The sequence below is a fragment of the Papaver somniferum genome, unplaced genomic scaffold, assembly GCF_003573695.1.
Source record: "Papaver somniferum cultivar HN1 unplaced genomic scaffold, ASM357369v1 unplaced-scaffold_38, whole genome shotgun sequence".
NCBI classification, from domain to species: Eukaryota; Viridiplantae; Streptophyta; class Magnoliopsida; order Ranunculales; family Papaveraceae; genus Papaver; species Papaver somniferum.
The window spans coordinates 94,294-118,340 of NW_020646304.1; the positions used below are offsets into that span (position 1 = coordinate 94,294).

Genomic DNA, 24,047 nt, shown 5'->3' on the forward strand with positions numbered 1-24,047 from the left:
AATTAAAAAAAAAAACTATGATTTTTTCTTTTTGGAGTTGGAACCAGGTTGTTGCTAGACTTCCGATTAGTTTCTTGTCTGATGACAATACTTTCTGTTTTGATTAATATAAATAAATAAATTTTGATTAATATAAATAAATAAAAACTAACTAGTGTGTCCAAATGGCATAATACATGTGATAAAGATCATTCTGTTGATCCGAAATCATTTTGTCGATACCTAGCTAGACTTCAACCAGGAACCAAACAAATCATAAAGCAACCAACACTGAACTGTACCTGTACCCAAGTATTTCCACCCATGAACTTCTGAGGTAACATCTGCAGAAACCATTAAGGGCTCGTCTGCTGAGCAATTTTGAACTTCAACTTCGAATTGTTGCCTATGACTTTGAGCCATGTTACTATGAACGCTTATGCGTGTGTATAAGAAAATAATATATGACTGCTATTAATTCATGGATGAGTCGACAGAGGTTATGGGATACCCTAGTGCTTTTTTTTGCCCTATACTCATCTGATAATGTAGAATATTTTTTTTTCAGAAAATGGGCCATATAGCCAAAATTGCAAGTTTTCTGGGCCAGTAAGACAGTTAGGATTCAGCCTGGGTCAAATAGACAGAAAAATCTTTTTAATTGAAACTGACCCAATTACCATACCTTTCTTCTTCCTCTCTGGATATATCGATCTCCCTCTCCAGATCTCCACCATTTTCATTCTTTCTTCTTCTGCTCTCGATCTTCTGTTTCTCCACCACCACCGTTTCAGTCATTGCTGCTGTTACTTCCGTGAGATCGAGAATTGAGAGATTTGATGGGCAGAGAAGATGGTGGTCGACGTGATGGGTATGATGGCTAAGATTTCACTTTCACCACCTCAAATATCAACATCAACATATTTCAATCTGATTCCACCACCGTTAAAAACATCTCGTGCCCTAATTTCATCATTAATTTCATAAGGAGAAGAATTGAATTAGTTTTTGAATCATCAACATCTTGAAAATCACAGAACATGTAAGTTTCTTAACCCTAGTTTTCTTTTTGATTAAATTTTATGAACGACATAAATTGACCTGTGTAAAATAGTTTAAAATCGATTGAATTTGGTTTGGTTTCACAGAATTCTAGTTGTTGATCTACCTGTGCAACCATTGGTTTGCTAATTGAATTATTAATTAGTTGATTTTGTTTTTGGATTGAGTTGAATATTTGGTTGCACGGGTGATTAAACTGGGATGAAACTAGTTCCATCCTGTAGATTGAGTGTAATTTGGTTTAATCCACGTTTATATAGGATGATACTGATTTCATTCATGTTTAAGTTTGGGATGCATTTGGTTTTAACCATTCTTAAACCAGGATGAAACTAATTTCATTCTGTTTTGGATTGGGATGAAACTGGTTTCATCCTGTTTTAGATTGATTCGAAATTGATTTCGCTCATGTTTAAACTAGGATGAAATCAGTTTTCATCCTGTTTTAGATTGATTTGAATATGGTTATCCAGCTGCACTTTTGCATTGTCATCTATAAAAAAAATATACATTCATTTTGACGAATGCTTGACTAGTAATTAAATGTACATATAATCGATCCCCTGTCTGGCATTTAGTATATATATTCATTGAATATTTTTTTTCAGAACGTTGCAGTAGCAGGCCTAACACACATGCACCAAGCTATGCAATCAAAATGACTATCAATTTGCGGTTGCTAAATAAAGCAAAATATTCTCTTTTATTTATCTCTTGTCGTGGTTGTCATATGTTTAAAACTAGGTTGATAATGATTTCTTTATGTTATAAATTGTATTGAATTTTCCTTAGCCTATTGTTGGACTAAGATGAAACTGGTTTCACCCATGTTTAAACTAGGATGAAACTATTTTTCATCTTATTGTAGATTAGGTTGAATTTGGTTTCACTCATGCTTAAACTAGCTGAAACTAGTTTTCATCCAGTTTTGCATTAGGTTGGATTTCGTTTCACACATGTTTAAACTAGGATGAAACCTGGTTTCGTCATATTTTATCATAGTTTTAGCAATACGATCACATTTTTTGCAAACTGAATTTAAATCCAGCACCATATTGCCATGTTTTCTACCTTTAATTTAGTAATTTAGCAGTAGTACTCTCTTTTTCACACATATTTTTTTTTCTTTCAGATTTGGTATTGTTGGTGCCGCTCAAATACTCAAAGATTTTGGGATATTGATGTTAGATTAAATTTGTACGTGAGACAAATTTGTTTGCTATAAAAAACTTAGTTTAAAGGGTCAAGGGGTATTTTAGGTGATTGATATTTTTTTGTTTTTATTTTCCTGGGTCAAATACCAATTTTGCCTAAATGAACAGTATTTTTCTAAATTTTGGCTATATAAACAGTATTTAAAGCTAAGAATCTATTTCACCCATGAATTTTCTGTTTTGGTCTTTTTGACCATTTTTGTGTTTTATTTAATTCCTTTTCTTTTTGGTGATTTTGCAAGTGATAGTTCTGAATCAGAAAAAATTATATTCGCTACTTTTCTTTGCTTTCTTTTAATTTATGGTTTATCAATTTCTGTTAATAAATATATATGTATTATGCTTAAAAAAACTATGACATGTTTCTTATTCGACACGGATCAGCGTATGAGACTGATCCGTTTTTCTTACAAAAAGTCTATTCGAACCGCCGCCGAATTAGCCTACGTGAAAACCACTCCTCACAAAACTTTCAATGTGCTCCACCATAAGTGGCCCCCTGCTGTCCTCCGACGGGGCCCATCGGGACCCACCATCACTATAAAAACAGTGAGAACTTTTTCAAATGTGGTTTTGGGGTGGTTTAGTTACTCGGTTTATTTAGAATCACTGTGTTTCTTATTGGCCACACAGACTTGGCCTTTAATGTTTTAGGTACAGGCTGTGCAGCTAGGTGGTCATGAATACAAACACAACAGGAGAAAGTCAACACATCGCTCCTTCCTGTGCATGTCAACAGCCTATAACCAACCCCGCAGAAACTTGGATGTTTTATTAGAAAGGAAAAGTAGCTTGCTCGATTTGCACGACGATTTCATTCAGGTGCTCTGCTCATTTTCTTGAATCTTATTGGATAAACAGAACATAGAAAACCAAGTTTGTGACGTGTTACTTGAAACCCACTTCGATTTTCCAGTTCTATTACCAGGCCTTTCAAAATCTCCAGGCCTGTGAACACAGGTAAATATCTATATTTCATCTTACTTTTGTTTTTTGTTATTAAATATCACTTATTTGATTTGTTAAATGATGTTATAATTTCTTCTTTTTGTTAAAATGTTTTATGTTTTATTTTCTCTGCTTTATTTTGATTTGTGAGAGTTTCTTCAGTTTCTCCTCCGTGTTCTTATGATTCAATTCCTGGTATTTCTTGGTTGGGTTTTTCCAACATATGCCTTTTGATATTGGACAAATCCCAGTTTTTGAGGAGGCCATAAGATTCGTTGGTTGGAATTAGCCGGGGCGTGGTTATTTTGGAAATTATGACATGTAATCATGGCTTAATTTGAAAGGAGCTGGATTAAACTAAACCCCTTGGATTTGTTGGAGCACGTTCTCCGTATATGTATGCATGCATGCAACTTCATCTTAGGTTTATACTTTTGTTCTTAGGTTCGCCAGACATCATGCAATAGCACAAAAATAAGATCTTTATGCTTTTCGCTTAATAAAACTAGACAACGATGGAAATCAAATGACACCTTTTACTTATAAATAGTACCATGATATGGGACAAGCTACGATTGTGATGCTACAACGGATGAGATATTAATGTCCCGATGCTATGGTTTTCTAACATGTTAGTTAATTTACTTTAGTTTGAGTTTCTTTAAATTAGTTATAGTGATGCTAATGTTGTATCATTTTATTTCAGATACATAATATGAAGCAAGGTGTCATGGATATGGTGGAAGTATCAAAGTCTAATTCTAAATCAGCAATAGGACAGGCTTTTCCAGCCTTAGTTCCTTGATAATTCTTTAATTTGTCGCTTCCGGGAACAAAATGGTTTACCTTATGTATTAGGATAACGGATGGTTGGTTGCACTTTATTGCGCGTTTTTACATTTATAACAAATGACAAAAGATGATATATACATCGCTTTAGCTGAAATTTTTCCCTTTTCATTGATTTTCTATATGTTCGTATATGTTGTTATTATGCATTATTGTGTTCAGAACTTTTAGCAGCTTGAGTTTAGTTTCAACCATGTGGTTCCTTATGATCTTATCCTACAAACTCAGCTTAGAATGATCTACAACTTATAAAATTCTTGGAATATGCATCTTTGATATTTCAGAACGGTCCCAATTTAGTTAAGTGAGATATGATAAATGGTACGATATAAACCAACAACAACATCCAATTCGGTTGTTTATGATTTTCAGGTTTGTTGATCGATTGCGAATTAGTTGGATGGTTGTTAGGTTCTCACTGTAATTCTGCTCCTGTGTTGCCATGGATTTGTTGTGGATCTATGAAATGGCCCATGTTATTTTCGGTGGTACGCATCTCTCAAAGAGCTACTTCCACCACCAGATGTCACAAGAGAACCCATGTTAAGATATACATAGAGTATATGAACAAGCTTTGTATACCACATCTTTCTTTCTTGAACGTGCATATAGATGTTAATGATGATTAGGCTTTTGCTCAGAAAGTAAAAGAAAAATCCCAATAATAATGAACAAAAATTCTTAACAAACCACGGAAAAAACCGTGAGAAAAAACCGCCAGACACATAAACCCAATAATGCGATCCCTGTTTGCTTTGGGGTGGGTGGGGCCCACCAATTTTGTGTGCAGCGGTTTTCACCTGGTTTGAAATCGCACTGCAGAATCATCCTAATGAAAATAGCGGAGGGTTTCTTATTATTTAGGTTAGCTTTGCCCTCTTCATATTTGTTGTCAATTTGGATGCATTTGGTTGTCCACGTATGTGCTAATCACATGGCAGTAAGTATTGGGTGTGCATTTTTAAATGCAGGCCATGCAAAATCAGCCGAAATGTCATCACAGCTTACACACAACACAACCCTCAATATGTAGCATCATCCAAAAAGGTTTTTTTTTTGAAAGAGGCGACATCTTATGTATAAGGTTACCTTTTGTTTTTAATGTTGATTTAAACCAAACCCAGACAATTTATAAGAAATTAATTGGCTCTTTGGTAAGTCTCATGTCTTGATAGTTTGGTATGAACAATGGTGAACAGGTTAGTGATTGATAAACCAATAACGTTTGTAAATCCTTTCCAGCTTGGTTCCACTTTGAACAAAAAATTTTCTGTAGCAATACAAAAAACAAAAACAATTAGTTGATGCATTTAGTTGTCATTGTTAAGGGTGATAGAAGACGTATATAAGATTGATTTTCCATTATGATATAAGCATTTCTAACACAACTTTTTTTTGGCTGCTTCAGATTTAATTCATACTGTCGCCCTGTACAAATATTTTTAAATATTAAATATAACATAGTTTGATCATTGAAAGATAGTTTAGTTATCAAAGGGTACCATACTTTCCCAAATAATTAGAGTAATCAAAAATTTTATAAGCAAGTTCCAATGCATTTAGGTAACGGGTGCGGGGCGAAGCCTCGCCATACCAAGCGACACACATATACCATTAATACATGAGATTAGGATTATAATACGAAATTTAGATCGTCAATACCACGAGGGTTTTACAATTCCCTACCCCTTAAAAGATCAAACTAATCAAAGATTGTTTAGAAAAATGTTTAATGCATTTGACCACGGGTACGGGGCGAAGCCCCGCCACATTAAATTAGCTGATTCCACTGGTCCCGGTGCGTAGCACGGGTTACATTCTAGTTATGAACTAATTTCTCCCAAGTCCTAAGCTAAGAAGACAATCAGGTGGGACTTGGAGATGGACTGGGCGCAATCGAATTCGACCCTAATGATGAATCAATCACTTGGTAGCCAATTTTTTTTGTTGGATATCCATTCTAATTTCCATTCTACTGAATTTGATTTTCGATCTCTGTCCAGCTCTACAATATGTCATTACTTTCTTTTTTTTTTCCATCTCTTGGTGCACTCTTCTTTTCGTGGGTCGTTTTGCTAACTTTTCCCGGTAAGTTGGTGCGAACGGTTTTCTACCTTTTCCCCCTATAATCTATTTCTCCGGAAAATCGGAGAATAAAATCTTAAATTTTAATTGAAAAACAGTGAGTCTACACTCATCGAAAACTACACTTCAAAATGCACCGAAACAGGATCGCACAGATAGAAAGGGGCGCGCTTAGCACCAGGATTAGAAGGGCAGAAATGGGCCCAGTCTTTTGTCTCACACCACCGTGATCTCGGTGAAAAAAACGAAGTCAATCTAGAATTATTGATCGAAAAATGCACGCAATCAGGAAGACTTTCATAAAACACAGCGGTTCTTCTTCTCTTTACTCGTGTCGCCTTGCTCCTTGTCCGAGCTTCAAACCAAAACCTAGTTTTTCCTCCTTCCTCTCCCTTTTGCTGCTTCCGCTTAGTTCATCAAAGTTCAACATAACTTAGTGAAAGTTCCCGGAAATTATTTTTACTGCGATACTGAGGATTTTAAAGAGATGTTAGTTATTAATTGACTACAAGAATAATAATAAGAAGATTATTAGGAATAGTTCCTAATCAGTTGAATAGAAATAAGGGAACTATGTCAAGCGTTGGCAGCAGGGTTATTACTTGGTGTCAAAATAACCAACAAACAGTTCCTAACTTCCTATTGTGTCTCTGAAAGGATTAGTGTCTGTTTGAGGACCAGACGTGGTGCCTCTTCGCAACAGACTCCTGTCTCTTCCTACCGTCACCATTTTCTCCTATAAAAATCTGTTTTGATTTGTTATTTCAGAGTCATCAAAAAAATTCTTGCTTCTGTTTTGTTAAGTTGAAGTGTCAAAGAGATTACATATTCTGCACAATTTAGTTTGTTGAGTCTTGATTGTTTGAAGTGCTGCATCAATCAAGAAGGAGATTGTTGTATCCTGGGAGACGAACGCCAAACAACCATATGGCATCATTTTGGGGGCGCAATCGTTTTAAGGACATAGAGAATTTCTCTAGCCTCAGTCCACTGTTTGCTTTTTTTATTCCCTGATTCTATATGTCCTTCTCTTTTCAATTGTGTTATTGATTTGAATGCTTGAATTATGTTGAAACTGTGTTTATTATATTCGGTGGAATGTTTATGAAGTTGGGTACTGAATGGAATACACCAACATTGCATTTGTGGAAAGCATAAGGGATGAATTAAACTAACATCAATTTACAGGTATACTGCACACAACATGTTTGTGAAAACGTCACAGTAGAACTAGTCCAAGTTTGTGCCTTTGTCATATTTGGTTGTGTCTTACTTATAACATATCTTGTATTGAGTATGCTAACTTGTCTTCTCTATTATTACTTAGTATATTTTCCAACATATGTATTCATATGTAATGGCAGCTAGGATGGCTAGGGTTAGAGAACATGAAAAAGATGACGATAAGCTTATGGAAGAGGTTGGAGTTGTAAAAAAAGTTGATCTCGTTGGTGAATATCAAGACATTCATGATTTGGAGCCTGAGGAAAGGAAGAAACTTTGTCGCGACTATGTCGAGCGTAATATTTTACTCACTACTTGGCTATTGTGCATATTTTTGGTAACAGATCTTCCTAGTTTACTCACTACTTGGATATTGTACAATGATTAGTAAAACAAGATTCTTTCTTTTTGCCTCTCAATTGCTGTGTCGTGAGATTCTCCATATTAGGCCCGACAGCTCTTAATACAAAATATAATTACATTTATAACGGGGGCTATGATAGCGACAACTATGATAGCGAGGATTTCTAATAGGAAAGCTGAATTTGATGACCTTTCTTTGGTGCTTGTGTGCATGGTTTTTAAAAGCGTACGCTTCACGCTTCGGAACGTACGCTTCGCTTCAAATTTTAGCATTTCGGTCCGAAGCGGTAATGTGAAGCGTATCTTTCATGAAGCGTACGCTTTGCTTCAAATTTCAGCATTTCGCGCGGTCATGTGAAATGCGCTTTTTGACTTAGTCAACTACTTACCCGCCTAATTTTTAAAGCTTTTAAAAGAAAAATATGAACGTTTTAAGGGGGAATCAAATGCCCCACCTCCCACTCGCCTGGAGAAGGTTGAACTGATGTGCACACGCTTTGTTATTGATTATAATTAGACTTATGTAAAATTTATATAGATATTATCTTCCTAATAAATTTATAATTCCTAGTTACGACTAATTTATTTATAAGAAATCATCCGCTTCAAACATCACTCGTGAAGCGACGCTTCACGCTTCGACATACGCATCGCTTCCTAAAAATAAAAAACGCTTCACGCTTTCAATACCTTGCATGTGTGTTTTTGCATGTAAGAAAATGGAATGTGTTGACAATATCGGTTGGAGTCCCATATTTTCCCATGAGGTTTTAAAATACTTGTAATAGCATGGGCTGACTATTCTTGTTAATGGATTCTCTTAATTTTAACTGGTTATGTATTGGTATTGGAAACGTATGTAATATGCGTGTTGCAAGAGCTTGGTTGTAGTTCTCTTCATTATCTTCTAAAGGAACAGTGTCAGCTGAGTTTCCTCACCTTTCAACTGGTTGACTACCTTTGCATTTTCCTCTTCTAGTTTGGTAATGGTTTAGGCAGCAAAAGAAATGGTTTAGGAAGCAAAAACAAATTATCCAGTCAGATCTGGTCATGCACATGTAAGTGTACAGCTTTTTGGGATTTATGTTTTGTGTTTTTTCTTTCGAAAATGCTAGATACCACGCTATTCTTGATGGATACTTGTTCGCATTCTTATGTGTCAACTGTGAATCGGAATATCTGTAACAAAAGTCAGCTGTAGGGTCAGAGACAGAAAACTTTCACTTATATTTTATTTTCAATTTTCTTTCTCTCTCTATATCTTTACTCTGCTAACGTAAAGAACACAAATCATCAAAATCGTTATTGAGATTTAAGATTAGAGTATCACTGTAGAGATAAACCATCAAAATTATCAAATTTTTTTTACCTTATATAAGAAATCCCTAAATTCAATCGATATTGGAACACTGATTCGGAATTGGAAGGACTTACAATAACTGGAAATCAAAACTCATCAAAATCAAAGATAAACCAGTTACAACAGAGATCAGAGTTACAATCATCCCTTGAATCTTATACAAATCAAACAACCACAATATATCAAATTTGTACCTATCAATTTTATAAACATTCCCAAATCCTTCTACATAAAAAAACTAAAGCAAGCAACTAAATGTCCAGAATTCTCAATAGTTCTTCAATTTGCATCCTGCCTCACTGTGTTGATATTGATGCCCCAAAAAATTATTGAAGAAAATACGAGATATGGAATTGGAATCTGTTACTTTAATTGTTGTCGCTAATCAATTATCATATTGGGTTATAAATCTGTTCTCTGGTTCTATTTGATTTAACAAAAAAAAAAAAAGACTTTTCACTGTATTATTTTGTGTCGCATGCCTTCGTATATTGCATATATTTGGACATCACCTAGGTAAAGTGTTGAATGTTGAGATTTGGAGGAAAATCGCAGAATCAAATCTTAAATTTCAATTGAAAATTACACAAAGTAATGAAACGGACTTTACAAAAGATCGGTGCTTCTTCTTATCTCTACTTGTGTCGCCAACATTCTCCTTATGCTAATCCAATCCCAAAACCAGACTCTAGTTCATCACCCCCTCACTCATCTTCTTCTCTATTCAACAGAGTTCCCATCAGAGTTTCACCCAGATTATTTTTATTACGACATTGAGGATTTTAAAGAGATGTTATACGAGTACAAGAATGGTAACAAGAAAATGTATCCATATATAATGGAAGCTTTGACATCTAGGCAGTCTATGTAAGGAAACGTGGGTTTCCTAGTTTAGGTCAAAGAAGACGGCTAAATTCTAAGAGTTCCGGAAAGGATCCGTTAGGGAAACGTAGCTGGCTTAGGACAACTTCCATATATAAGACGGGTTTCCAAATTGACCATGATTTCCTTGGGAACCAAGTTTGTGACTCCTATATAAGTAGGTCTAGGCTAAGTGTTTTAGGCGTGGAATCCTCAATGTAAATCTCATAGAGATGTGAGGGATTTATCCCACCTATTGAGGTGGTTATGTGAGAGACCTAATGGTGGAAGGAGTACCCCATTATGGTGCTTATGGGATACTTATCGATTTTGGAAGATATGTCGTTATGGAGTATTCATATGGAGATGTTGGTAAGACATCTTGTTGAGGAGATGATCATCTTGATGGTGCTGGATTAGATTATTGGTGTTGAGCTAAAGGCGTCCACGGTAATCTATGTCAGGGCGTGCAGAGAAGATCATCTCGTTGTGGTAGATAATACGGTAAATATTATCTCATATGGGTGAAGACACTACTTTGGATCTTATAGGGTGCTTGTGAGAGTTCTTGTGTTCGGTCACGTTGTGGTGAGTCGATGGATTGATTTAATTAATCAGTTGTGTAATTCTCAGTGGTGATTCTATAATGAATAAATAGGTCGTAGCCGTTTGGTGGATGTAGACAATATTACACACATTGTGTATATTGTTGAACCACGTTAAATCCGTGAGTACTTTATTTCTTGTTGCTTTGTTTATGGCTTGCATCTGTGTGGTTCTCTTTCTCATCTTCTTATCCTAGATCGTAGTGAGGTTCATGGAGCAATCCGAGAGATCCAGTGTTTCTTGTTAGCTATTTTGTTTCCGCAGTATTAGCATGTAGATGCTTCTGAATCCCAACAATTGGTATCAGAGCGATCCAATTGTCCCAACAATTGGTATCAAAGATTTAGGCTGGATAGAAGGTTTGAAGAGAGAAGTTTTTTTCGGTTTTCTGGATCGGCAGAAAATTTTGAAGACAAAGGATTTGGTTTCATCAAGTATGTAAGGATTTGATGTTATAGCTTCCGAAGATGCAGAGTTTGATGTTATCAAGTATGTGTAGGAGTTGATTTCATCAGTTTTTGGAACAAAGCAAAGTAAAGCGTACTTCTCAAGGAATGAGATTATATCTTGTGATCTGCATTCGATATGGTCAAGATGTGTGGTATTGATGTTTATGGTGCTCTACATTAGAGATTTGACATTGATACTTATTGGAGCATAAACCCCATGCATGAATTCAAGTAAGTTTATTTATTCTCTATACTTCGTACCATATTCTTGTGAATTGTTAGAAAGACCTACGTAGTTTGGTTTTCAATTAATCGGTGTTTGCTTGGAAGACACAAGAAGGCAAGAGTATCGTAGTTGGAATACAAATATTAGTTTGTATATTGGTGGAAGTAAATATGGAATATTATCATGTCAAAGTCTCAATGTTGTTCCATACCAAGGGAAACAATAATTTGGTTATCAATCGTCATTAGTTGGATTTGTTGTTGCTTGTCTTTAACCTGAAGTTGAAGAATGTGAAGATGGATTCATACGCGTTCTGCCTTAGTTGTTTGTTACAATAAGGATTTTGGGAATCCTCGTAGTAGGTTTTGTTTTTGAAGTATTGTCTGTTGGCCAGGATTTGATATGTTCTAGAAGTGAAGAGTTTGATTCTCAGTCATAGTATTTGAAGCATGTGGCTACAAATAAGTTTATGGACAGTAATCTTTGATGAAATGTGATATTGGTTGTGGTGGAGCTATGGTTTCTTATTTTTATATAAGAAGAAGTTTTTTAGACACATTTTGTAGGGTTTGTTTGTCTATGTTGAGAATGACATTGTGTCGGGTAAAACAATGTTTTCTGGAGTTTCTCTCGTACTGTTTCTGATGGAGAAGCTAGATAGTTTGTGATCTTTTGATTCTTTTCGATGACGTTCAGTCGAAGAGTTTTTTGTTTGTACACCATTTGAAGTCGATCGGAGCTGGTTGAAGTGCAAGACCATTTGGAAGAAACAGGTTGGTCTATTTGTCTTGTAGATACGTTCCTATTTTGGTAAAGACCCGTTGTGAGGAATTAAAAAGGTATTGTTTGGACACTTCAAAAGTTTAAAGAATAAAGATACAATACTACAATGTGTATGGTGGTGTGGCTATGTAATCGAGCGCATACTATTTAGGAGAAAACACGATGCATGAATTTGAGAGGGCTACAATTTCGGCGTGTTTTTTCGTCAACCTTTATTATCCGTTGGCTATTTGATTTCTTAATGATCAGTGTGAGACTTTCTGTTGGAGAGAGCTACATTATAGCAATGGTAATATTTGGTGGTTTGCTCATCTACTATAGTTATTGAAATTGATTTCAATAGTGGCAGAGCCTGTAGAGATAAAGGTGGAAATTTCTATTGAGAAATTTCTTTCAGCAACGATATAGTTTCCGTCAAGTTATTTTCTCTACATTGTTTGAGAAGATAAACACAACAGCGTCTTGAATTGCTTGCCGAAGGTTTCAGATTATGTCTGTGTGTGATTGGGTCTTTGTGTGAAGGAAGGATTATCATATTTCAAACGTTGGTGTACGTTTTGGAGCAAGATTGCTAAAGGGATATGCACAAGGCAGAATGTGTGACTTTATGTATTGTTACAACGGTAACAATGAATTCTTCGACATTAGTCACAGTGTTATTCGTGTCCGAAGTGTGTTGTGGTTTGATTATCGTGAAGTCTAAACTACATACTTGCTTAAGAAATTGATAAAAGACTATCTTGACAAGTATGCCTATAAAATGGACATTATTGTCAAAGCCCGCTGAGGTTGCTGAAACGGTGAGAAGTTTAGTGTGTCAGCTGTCAAAGTCTCTGTGAAGCTGGACACGTGTTTTTGGTATGTATGCATTGGTCAAAAATATGATGAGCTTTTTGGAGGAGTAAAACTCAATTGGGGATGGTCGTAGAATCATGATCCAATCGGAGATAGGCTCGTAAAGCAAGATTCATAAGAGATGATCTCGAGATTGGCACGCAGTGACAATGATCCGTGGATTGGTTGTATTTGGTGCGCGGTTAGAGTCATGCTCAATATGCTTTGGTACATACAAGATGGTTAGTTTCTTGGAAGCTAACATGAAGGTTGGTTTATGACAAACTAACGCAAGGTTTCTCGTTAACTCGCTTTGGAGGACATGCTCATGGAAAATAGCAAGTATGTGATCAGTTGTTCAAATAATCAATTGACTCGGCTGGAGTTTAGAGACAAAAATGAACATTGTGGTTATGCTAAGGTAATGCTTAGGCAGATGCATGGAGGCTACTATGGTAGCTTCATTTGGTGATCGAGTAGTTATGGATGTCATCCCTATGGGTATGGTGCGCAACTTGGAGTTAGTGGCTCATAATAGCGAAACATTAACTCAGATGGAGCAAGGCCAGTCAAGATGGAGTTGTGTTCGTAGTTCTAAGGTGGAAAAGGCTCAAGGGCGCATAATGACTCTAACTAAATCTTATGGAAGCATATGAACAACAATCGTATATGGTCCGATTGAGTTGGCATGCAATACACCTATAATGATGCCAATCAATGTGGAGTTGTGAACATAAAGGAGTAAGGTGTATTTTCACAAGATGTTGCATAACGGATGATCATATGATGATAGTTCTGGGTCAGATTTTTCACCGTGGTGGAGATTTGTAAAATCACCAGTAGGTTGGATTGTTAAGTCTGAGTTGGTTACGTTCAAGTTGATGTCTTCTGGTAGAAGTTCTACGGACCAATTTGGGTGAACTACATTTCGGTTTGATTCCTATTGAGGATATGTAGGCAACCAGCGATGGTGCAATCGATGTTCAGAAGATGGAGGGATAACAAGTTGATCGTCTCATGCATGAATGCATGATCCGAGGTGGAGAATTGTAAGGAAACGTGGGTTTCACCGTTCAGGTCAAAGAAGACGGCTAAATTCTAGGAGGTTCCGGAAAGGCTCCGTTAGGGAAACGTAGCTGGCTTAGGACAACTTCCATATATAAGATGGGTTTCCAAATTGACCATGGTTTCCTTGGGAACCAAGTTTGTGACTCCTATATAAGGAGGTCTAGGCTAAGTGTTTTAGGCGTGGAATCCTCAATGTAAATCTCATAGAGATGTGAGGGATTCATCCCACCTATTGAGGTGGTTATGTTAGAGACCTAATGGTGGAAGGAGTACACCATTATGGTGCTTATGGGATACTTATCGATGTTGGAAGATATGTCGTTATGGAGTATTCATATGGAGATGTTGGTAAGACATCTTGTTGAGGAGAAGATCATCTTGGTGGTGCTGGATTAGATTATTGGTGTTGAGCTAAAGGCGTCCATGGTAATCTATGTCAGGGTGTGCAGAGAAGATCATATCGTTCTGGTAGACAATACTGTAAATATTATCTCATATGGGTGAAAACATTACTTTGTATCTTATAGGGTGCTTGTGAGAGTTCTTGTGTCCGGTCACGTTGTGGTGAGTCGATGGATTGATTTAATCAATCATTTGTGTAATTCTCAGTGGTGATTCTATAATGAATAAAGAAGTCGTAGCCGTTTGGTGGATGTAGACAATAGTACACACATTGTGTATATTGTGAATCACGTTAAATCCGTGAGTACTTTATTTCTTGTTGCTTTGTTTTTGGATTGCATCTGTGTGGTTCTCTTTCTCATCTTCTTATCCTAGATCGAAGTGAGGTTCATGGAGCAATCCGAGAGATCAAGTGTTTCTTGTTAGCTATTTTGTTTCAGCAGTATTAGCATGTAGATGGCTCTGAACCCCAACAGTCTGAACATGCACAAGATGACGAGAAGCTTATGAAAGAGCTTGGAGTCCTAACAAAAGTTGATGATGATCATAATTATCAAGACAAGAAGGACCTTGAGGAACTGGAAAAAAATTATCGCGAGTGCTGCGCCCGTCGTGATCAGGGTAATTTTCAGTTCAATGGCTTACTGGATCATAGTTCTAGACAAAGAAAATGAATGATCATGTTGCTTTTTTCCTTCTATCATCTGTTTTACGCCTTGTTGGATATTTATTATATTTTGTTTCTTATTAGTTTTATCATGATTTACTGTAGGAGAATGGATAGAAGTGAAATCAACTACGGGGTAATTTCGGTTTGCTGCATGCCTAGCTAATTGTTTATTGTTATTAACTACGGGGTAATTTAGAACCGACAAGAATAAGTTATTTGCTTCAAGGTTTATGATAAAGGAGCGTGTAGGTGATTGGCCTCCTAATCCGTATGGGATCAAGTATTGTTTTACTGAATTTAATCTGACGGAAAATCCGTTGACACAATTTTTTCTCACACTACCTCACAATTTCCACGCTAATTTTATAATGAATTGGTAGTATATTCCTGCTGTAACATTTTACATTCTTATCAAAAACAGTGCATTCTAGGATATCAAACATCGCCACCCACCAGTTTTACCTTCACCTGTTAATCTTTGAATGGCTGATTTTTGAAGTGGTAGATATTGGTGCTATACGTCTTGGATTGTGCTCATTTTTTGTAGAGATGTATAACGCTATAAGAATACAATACCAAAATAAAAGCTGTAAATTTTTTATCGTGTAATATTGGGTATATAGGGTGAGAGTGAATGTGTTAACGAACTCCAATCTTAATTTATAATGATAATTAAAAAGCAAAATATTTTATTTTCTTCTTAATTGCAGTGGTCATGATTTCTCCTTATACGGCAGGACTGGAGGTAAAATAACTTATGCGCTCGGTCAACCAGATCATAATCCATGGTGCTAAGGCGGATTATAATTTAAGGATTAAGATGAAGCAGAATTCGATCGTAGTACGTGTGTTGATGATCTTTAATTAATATATGTGTTTCTGCATGTCAGATAATGGGATGTGCTGAGAATATCTATTAGTCCCAAGACATTTCCTTTTCAAGTTTCAACTAGATCGACCCTCATTGTTTTTCCCTCCTCGAGTTTTGTTTCTGCAACAACAGAAATTGTCTAAAGCAAAAACATATTATCCAGTCAGATCTGATTTGGCACATCTTTTTTTTGTGTTCTTTTGTATCGCATGCAACCTTTGTATTCATTTCCAAGATATTTTCAACAAAAAAAGAAAAAGAAAAAAAGGAAAATTCGAAGATATACACAGCAGAGATAAAAGTCAAATTGTTACCTGAGGAATTTCACCTTGGAATTATTACCTATGAAGTTGAGCCATAATACAAGATTCATTCATGTATGATAGCCTTTTTACTCATGGAGCCATGTAGGTATTCATTTGGAAGACAAGTGGTGTGCACTAGTTATAAGAACTACAAAACAGTCCACTATGCCCTGGCCTTGCTGGATCCTTGTGTCTTTAAACCCTTCTGAGGAAGATACTTTGCTGTGGACACGAACAAAGTCATGGGATTTTAGCGTGAAAGTTTTCTTATGATCTCCAGCTCGAGCATAAAGCTGGGATTGTGAACTTCCCGGAAAAGAAAATCTGCATAAAGTGTGCATTTTTCTTAGGTTAAGATGTATTAGAAAGCCTCCCCACCTTGCACAACTTGCAAATATGAGGTGCAGCTAATATGCATAAATTTTGTGATAACTCCATCGATCATATCTTCATCGAGTGTCCTTTGGCACTGGAAAGACCTGTCATTCGTACGAGTAAATGAGTAATAAAGAGTTTTCTAGACAAAGAAAAGGAATGATCATGTTTCCTTGGCTGTTCGGCTCATCTTTCAGCCCATTCAGTGGAATAGGTTGATGGACGCTTTCAAGAGGCATAGATTTGTTTGAAAAACAGGTGCAGGCAAGATATGGAGTGTATTATGTGTATGCATATGTTTCCCGTCTCCTAACACAAACATGACAAAAACCTTGCCAGAATTCAAAAGTTTGAACCGTCTGAGAAACAGGTCCCTCGCAGCAGTCTATGCCATCCAAATCAACATCATCCCATCCATGGCCAATCCACTCTGCAAGCATGTTCGAATTAAAAAAAAAAAGTGAATAGTATGATAGTCAGAAATCTGGTAATGAGTTGAAAGGCAACAAAAATTTAAGCAAGATCAATCCCAGTCGACCAATGAAAGTCAATAGTCATGTGACCAATCTTATAGATATCTCTCTCTCATTGGTCAGTTTCCGCATGACAATTTAACTAAAAGATGCACAAGTTAACTAAATAGCGTTTGAATGTGCAAAGCAATGGAAGAACACAAATAAAGGAAAATGGAAAATTTTAGCATCCATAAAAGTAGCCTTCATGGAAGCATTCTAGTTACATATTTTAATCTCACACAGGAAGAAAATCAATATAAAAACCTAACTGTGCTTATTGTTCTTGCAACTGAAAAAAAAATATTACAAGCTAGCTTCCAGGAAACACCAGTAGCAAGTTCGTCCACTAGCGAAATCCATGCTATGATCAGCCCATTCGTCGTGTCTCGAAGTTATATCATGGACTGGAATAAAACAAAGAAAGAGAATGAGCAATACTTCGAATCTTTCGCCGCAAGAGAAGTACAGCTTTGCATAACTGGAAAATAGATCAAGATTTCGGCAACAAAGATCAAAAGGATATGCTCTATTGGGTGAAAAGCAGCAGTTCATGACGAAATATAACAAATTGAGATATACCTGCGGCTGGGTGAACGAGATTTAGAGGGACTCGGACCATTAACTCCTGGACTCGGTGACCTTCTATTCGATACATAGTCCCTCGCATCACGCGAGGACCTTGGTGGACTATGAACCTTAGACTCAGGGCTAGGTGACCTCTGATCTGGCCTGTGGTCCTCTTCATGAGATCTTGATCGACTTCGAACTTTGGCTGGTGGAGGGCTAAGTGACCTTCGTTCAGATCCATAGTCCCTCTCATCCCGTGGAGGAGGTGACCTTGAGATAGGACGTCTTGGCGACTTGGAGATGGAACATCTTGGCGACTTGGAGATGGGACGCCTTGGTGACTTGGAGACGGACCGTTCAGGTGACCTTGAGATAGGACGTCTTGGTGACCTTGAGATGGACCGCCCGGGTGACCTTGAGATGGGACGTCTTGGAGAATAGTCATCTCTCGAACCACGATCCCTGCCTCTGCAATTTATCACAGTACCACAATTCAGTACCTCTTTCAAGAGTACAAGCATACACAGCACCACGTAGTTACAACAGAGTAAGCATGTCTTTAAAATTAAATATCAAACTAACACCAAGGAGAGATGTATCCAGTGTTTTAAATGAGGTCAGAGATGTGCGATCTCCTTTCATGAACAGAGAATAATTCAAGTCAAAACATAAATAGATACAAACACAACAATGAAAAAAAATCAGGCGATGCAAACACGATGTATGGAGAGTAGTGCATCAAACCAAAACTCTCTTATTCCCGGTGGGAAGGTTAAGTTATTAAAGTCCCTGTCTGGAAGATAAGTGTAAGAAAAATCACCTTTACCTGCAGCGACAATCATCTGGAAAAAAAAATGGGATTCTTGATCCACAAAATCTTCAAGCTATTCTCTAGAACTGGGAACTGGTTCCTCAGTACCCCATTACTCTAATTTTCTCTTACCCATTTCTCTAAAGACCACTATCTTTCTTTTTCTTTTGAAGGTAACATGGATAACTCAGCAGAAGACTCCTATCTCTAGCAGTAAAGGACTTTGACGGGCTCCAGCTTTATGACACCTCTTTTAGCAAACTATAAGGCTCTAGAATCTTTCTTAACTGGACACTAAGCAAAAACCACAACCAAACTTTAAAATGTATAATTAAAAAATATGAATCCTTTACTCTGATTATAATCTATCTAGCAAAATCATAATAACCTGGTTTAGAGACCGAAAAATGGAAAGCCACAAATGATTCTTTAGTTACAGTTGATGCTTCTCGGGGGGCTTTCATTGTCATTGATTAGTAAGCAAGAGCCACTTTTTTTGTATCTTTTTTTTAGTCTTTACAAACCCATGAAATCTTTATGTCTCTAATCACTATAAAGATCTTCATGAACAATACCACCACCAAATATTATTCAAAATTTCAGATTCAACGGAATACATGCACAATATGCCCGAGATACAAGCTGCACGTAGCAAAGAATCAGAGATATGGATGGCTATCAGACAGAAGGCCTTCCCTTCTGTTAAATGTTTATGGTGCAAGAGATCTGCGAACTATATTAATTACAATAGACAGAGAGTGTGTGGGAGAAATAGCACTGCAACTGGCCAGGCATCAGCAGGGAAAATGAGGTTCAACGCACTTACACCAGGCCTTGGAATAGGGAAAAGGGGCTAATCACAAATTATATTGAGTGTAAACTTAAAGTCAATGTAGCAATTAAGTGTGTTGCTTTGGCATACCAAACCTCAAGCTTATTGTAGAACAATCTTGCAGTAATTAGCGGATGTGGCAACATAACAAGATAGATTTTCTAGACCAAATTTTCTAGAGGGGCCACATGGTAAGTAAGTGAATAAATCACCACAAAAAGGAAGCACATTTCACCCAAATTATTTTATTCTCACCACCTCCAGAAAAATAACGAGATTGATATCCAGAAGATACAATCATGTGAGAATTATGCTGATCTATTCACCAAGTGTCTGCCGACTAAAGTTTTTCGGAAGTTGGTATATGGAATCGGAGTGCGCCACATGTACAAGCAGACAAATTAATGGAGGTTTTGTTCAGGGGAGCTATGGACTATAACGCGTTGTACTCTTTTTCCTTCGCCAAGGTTTTGTCCCACTGGGTTTTCCTTGTCAAGGTTTTAACGAGGCATCATACGCGTGTCCAACACCGTTCTAAGACTTTTGTTGTACTATTTTTCCTTCGTCCGAGTTTTGTCCTACTGGGTTTTACCGACAAGGTTTTAATGAGGCAACATCTTAGAAATGGTGGTCCAAGGGGGAGTGTTATGTAAGCATGAGATAAAGGATGGCCCACCATATTATCTCCACCCAAAATTACTCCAGTGCATTCGAGAGAATTCTCACCTCCTCACCCCTTTTGACTATCGTGAACATTCCAGTTTTTACTGGATTACTTTGCGGCTAAGATAAAACCGTCTAAACTTGTGATAAGTATCAATAGCCTGAGCTCTAAGTACTGCTAGCACGTGTCCATGTATTAGCCCTTCATATTTGCTATAAATAGCCGAGCAGCTTGTACTTTTTGGATGTAGGAAGAAACAAAACTTCAGAAATGAAATGTTACCTTTGCTTTCAACCTTCACTTTCAAAGTTAGTAGTTAGTTCAGTAGCTTGTGTTAATTAATTAGTAGTGTATACACCATTCGTACCGTAGTCTTACTATATCAGTATCGTGAGTTAACATATAATAGTGAGTTTGGTTAGTAATATCATTTTATAAGAGTTCCGTTTTATTATCACTTAGTTTCATTTTTTGTCGGTATCGATACCAAGTTACAGACTATTTTGTGTTTACACGGCTTAGTTTTGGTGATGCCACCTCATAATACACGTGATTAAGGGTGGGAAATTACATGCTTATCCTTCGAGGATCATCTTTATCCAAATTGAATATTGAGTAAAGTTCATGCTTAAAAAAATCAGAGTAAAGTCTTGACTCTCGAGTGTTCTGCTTGTAGAAATGGTGGGCCACTTAATAACGTCATCTTACATAATAAGTGGATTGTTTCTGCAACCGACCGGCTCAGTTTTCGTATGATTCGCACCCCGCGACCCCTCCAGTGCGCATGATACACCCCTGATGAATATGCATAAATAATAAACACCCCGGGTCCAAAAAGTAAAAAGCTTTTGTTAGGGTTTCAACTTTCAAGCCTTGGTTGCCGTTCTTCTTCATTTCATCTCTCCTTCACCTCATCAAAGGCGGCAAATCGCAGAATCAGATCTTAAATTTCCATTGAAAAATACACAAAACAATGATAAGGGCTTTACGAAAATTCGGTGGTTCTGCTTCTGTCTACTCGCCACATTCCCCATCTGCTAATCCGATCCCCAAACCAAACCCTAGTTTATCACCCACTCACTCATCTTTTTCTTCTGTTCTATTAAACAGAGTTCGCCACTCCAGAGTCTACCGAACCGAACAGTATGTTCACCCAAATTACTTTTATTGCGACATGGAGGATTTTAAAGAGATGCTAATTGGGTACAAGAGTGGTAACAAGAAAATGTTTCGATATATAGTCGAAGCTTTGATAGCTAGGCATTCTGAACATGCGCAAGATGACGAGAAGCTTATGAACGAGCTTGGAGTTCTATCAAGAGGTGGTGATAAGAAGGAAGTTCATCGCGAGAATTGCGTCCGTCGTGATGAGGGTAATTTTCACTTCAATTAAAATTGCTTTCGATTGTTAAATTTGTATTATTTGTTACAGTAGCAAGTAAGTAAACTGAATTCAAACATTTTTTTTATCTATAAATTAATTTATCCATAACATAGCACTAGGTAATTCATCCATCTATTGATAATTGATAATCCTTTGCTCTAATGGACCTGAATTTTTTTTAAGGGTAGATGCTAGCTTCTGGCTACTTGGACACCCTAGGCACGTTAATATAATGCCTTACTTGATCTGCTCTTACAAGTGTACACAAAGAGAAGAAATGATCATGTTGATTTTTTTCCTTTTATCATCTGTTTTATGCTTTGTTGGATAATTTATTCTATTATATTTGGTTCTTATTAGTTTTATATCATGATTTACTGCAGGAGAAGGGAAAGAAGTGGAGTCAACCACGGGGTAATTTTGACCTACTGCATTCCTTGCTAACTGTTTATTGTTATGGTGTCTTTATGTTTGCCTAGCCACCACGTAAAGTTTCATACGTAGTTCTACTTATTACTATTGTTATGGTGTCTTCAGGCACGCCTTCCATGATTTTGTTTCTTTTTATGATGTCTTTTCTCCTCTTTTAGTTGTTACTGGTGATTCTAGGGCGTTTCGTCGACTAGTTGCTAGTACTATTAGTATTGTTATAACTGAGAATAAATTATTTTCTTCAAGGTTTATGGAAAAGGAGCGTGTCTGGGACTATCCTCCTAATCCGTATGGGATGAGGTATTGTTTTACTCACTGCTTGGCTATTGTATCATTATTTATTATGAGTATAACATGAGGGAGAATCCATTGACACAATTTTCTAATGAATTGTTGGTTAATATTTTGTTAGTATATTCCTCTTGTAACGTTTTTCATTCTCATCTAAAATAGTGCATTCTAAGATACCAAACCTCACAATCCACCAATTTTAATTTCACCTGTTAAACTTTGAAAGTTGATTTTTAAAGTGGTAAATGTTGGTGCTATACGTCTTGGATAGTGCTCGTTTTTTGTAGAAATGTAGAAGAGTATAATTGCTATAAACTTGTTGTTGTCTGATATGGGTGCTGAAATTGGGAGATAGTAAACATGTTAACGATCTTTTCTCTTAATTTATAATGATAATTAAAAAGCAAAACATTTTTTTTCTTCTTAATTGTAGTGGGTACGATTTCTTCTCATTCGGCAGGACAGGCGGTGAAGTAACTGATGCATTGGGCAAACCAGGTCATTATCTGTGGTAATAATATGATTAAAGAGGACTAACATGAAGCAGAATTTCATCATAGCATGTGTGTTTACGATCTTTAACTAATGTTTGTCTTTTTGCATGTAAGATAATGGGATGTTCCTATGAGTTCTTAATGTGACACTGGTTATATGTTGGTACTTATGTTCGTATTTAGAAGGGTATGTTTATTTGCATGAATATCCTGGTCTATTTGCTACCCACTTTTCACAACTAATTTAGCTCTTTTGGTATGATATGAAGAATATGCATGTTATTGCTCATCAAATAATAGCTAGTAAACAACGTCTAAGTTTAATTACTACTTCTTAATTCCGGTTCTTGTCCCTTACTTCGATTTGAGCTTGCGCTATATCTATCACTACCTGCTGTCCTTTAATCTGGACCAAATAGAGGAATTGTTCAAGGGGCTAAACCCTCTTAAGGAAAAACATGTTGCAAAAGAGCTTGGTTGGACCTCTCATGCATGGAAATTTGACTTTTCACAATAGTCTTTCAGTTTTCTTTTGTATTGCATGCACCTTTGTATTGATTCTCATGGGGCGGCATATATTTAGACAACATCGAGGTAAAATGTTGTATCATACCATTAAGTCACTATCTGGTTCTAAATAAAGCCAGGAAGCTGGCTGCTCACGGTAGAAGTCTGTTGCTCGACTGATTTGCAGCATAGCCAGACAAGAAATGACAAGAAAGAAAGAAATTTTGAGCGTAGAGATTCAGAGGCAGAAACATGATGTTTCAAATAAGAATCAGCACAGGATGAATGGAATGCTATGATTTTTTATTTTTTTTTTGATCGACAAATTAAAAAAAAAAAACTATGATTTTTTCTTTTTGGAGTTGGAGCCCAGCTTGTTGGTAGACTTCCGACTAGTTTCTTGTCTGATGAGAATACTTTCTATTTTGATTAATATAAATAAATAAATTTTGATTAGTATAAATAAATAAAAACTAACTAGTGTGTCCAAATGGCATAATACATGTGATAAAGATCATTTTGTTGGTCTGTAGACATAGACTTCAAATAACACCCAGTGAAAAGATAGTGTGTCCATAATACATGTGATAAAGATCATTCTGTTGATCCGAAATCGTTTTGTCGATACCTAGCTAGACTTCAACCAGGAACCAAACAAATCATAAAGCAACCAACACTGAACTGTACCTGTACCCAAGTATTTCCACCCATGAACTTCTGAGGTAACATCTGCAGAAACCATTAAGGGCTCGTCTGCTGAGCTATTTTGAACTTCAACTTCGAATTGTTGCCTATGACTTTGAGCCATGTTACTATGAACGCTTATGCGTGTGTATAAGAAAATAATATATGACTGCTATTAATTCATGAATGAGTCGACAGAGGTTATGGGATACCCTAGTGCTTTTTTTTTGCCCCATACTCATCTGATAATGTAGAAAACTTTTTTTTTCAGAAAATGGGCCATATAGCCAAAATTGCAAGTTTTTTGGGCCAGTAAGACAGTTAGGATTCAG

At 36.6% G+C, this 24,047-nt stretch overlaps 2 protein-coding genes across 3 annotated transcripts in view; one reads left to right on the top strand and one right to left on the bottom strand.

Moving 5' to 3' along the window:
- The window catches only part of LOC113342365, a 25,968-nt gene extending 3,236 nt beyond the window's left edge, over nucleotides 1-22,732 (top strand). Inside the window, exons 1-4 of one of the 2 annotated variants that reach the window (XM_026586926.1) lie at nucleotides 20,757-21,296; nucleotides 21,691-21,721; nucleotides 21,986-22,039; nucleotides 22,464-22,730. In XM_026586926.1, coding sequence (XP_026442711.1) covers nucleotides 20,897-21,296; nucleotides 21,691-21,721; nucleotides 21,986-22,039; nucleotides 22,464-22,545 — 567 coding nt within the window. In that variant the 5' untranslated portion in view covers nucleotides 20,757-20,896 and the 3' untranslated portion in view covers nucleotides 22,546-22,730. Of the gene's footprint in view, nucleotides 1-20,756; nucleotides 21,297-21,690; nucleotides 21,722-21,985; nucleotides 22,040-22,463 lie in introns of those variants that run through there. The other variant, XM_026586927.1, reaches the window with a different exon arrangement.
- LOC113342364 lies at nucleotides 17,219-18,469 on the bottom strand. The gene is made up of 3 exons (XM_026586924.1): nucleotides 18,443-18,469; nucleotides 17,629-18,084; nucleotides 17,219-17,453 (listed from the first exon to the last, which is right to left on the bottom strand). The coding sequence occupies exons 1-3, from the start codon at nucleotides 18,456-18,458 to the stop codon at nucleotides 17,353-17,355; spliced, it is 573 nt and encodes a 190-aa protein (XP_026442709.1). The 5' UTR covers nucleotides 18,459-18,469; the 3' UTR covers nucleotides 17,219-17,352.
- Nucleotides 22,733-24,047: the final 1,315 nt, after the last annotated feature.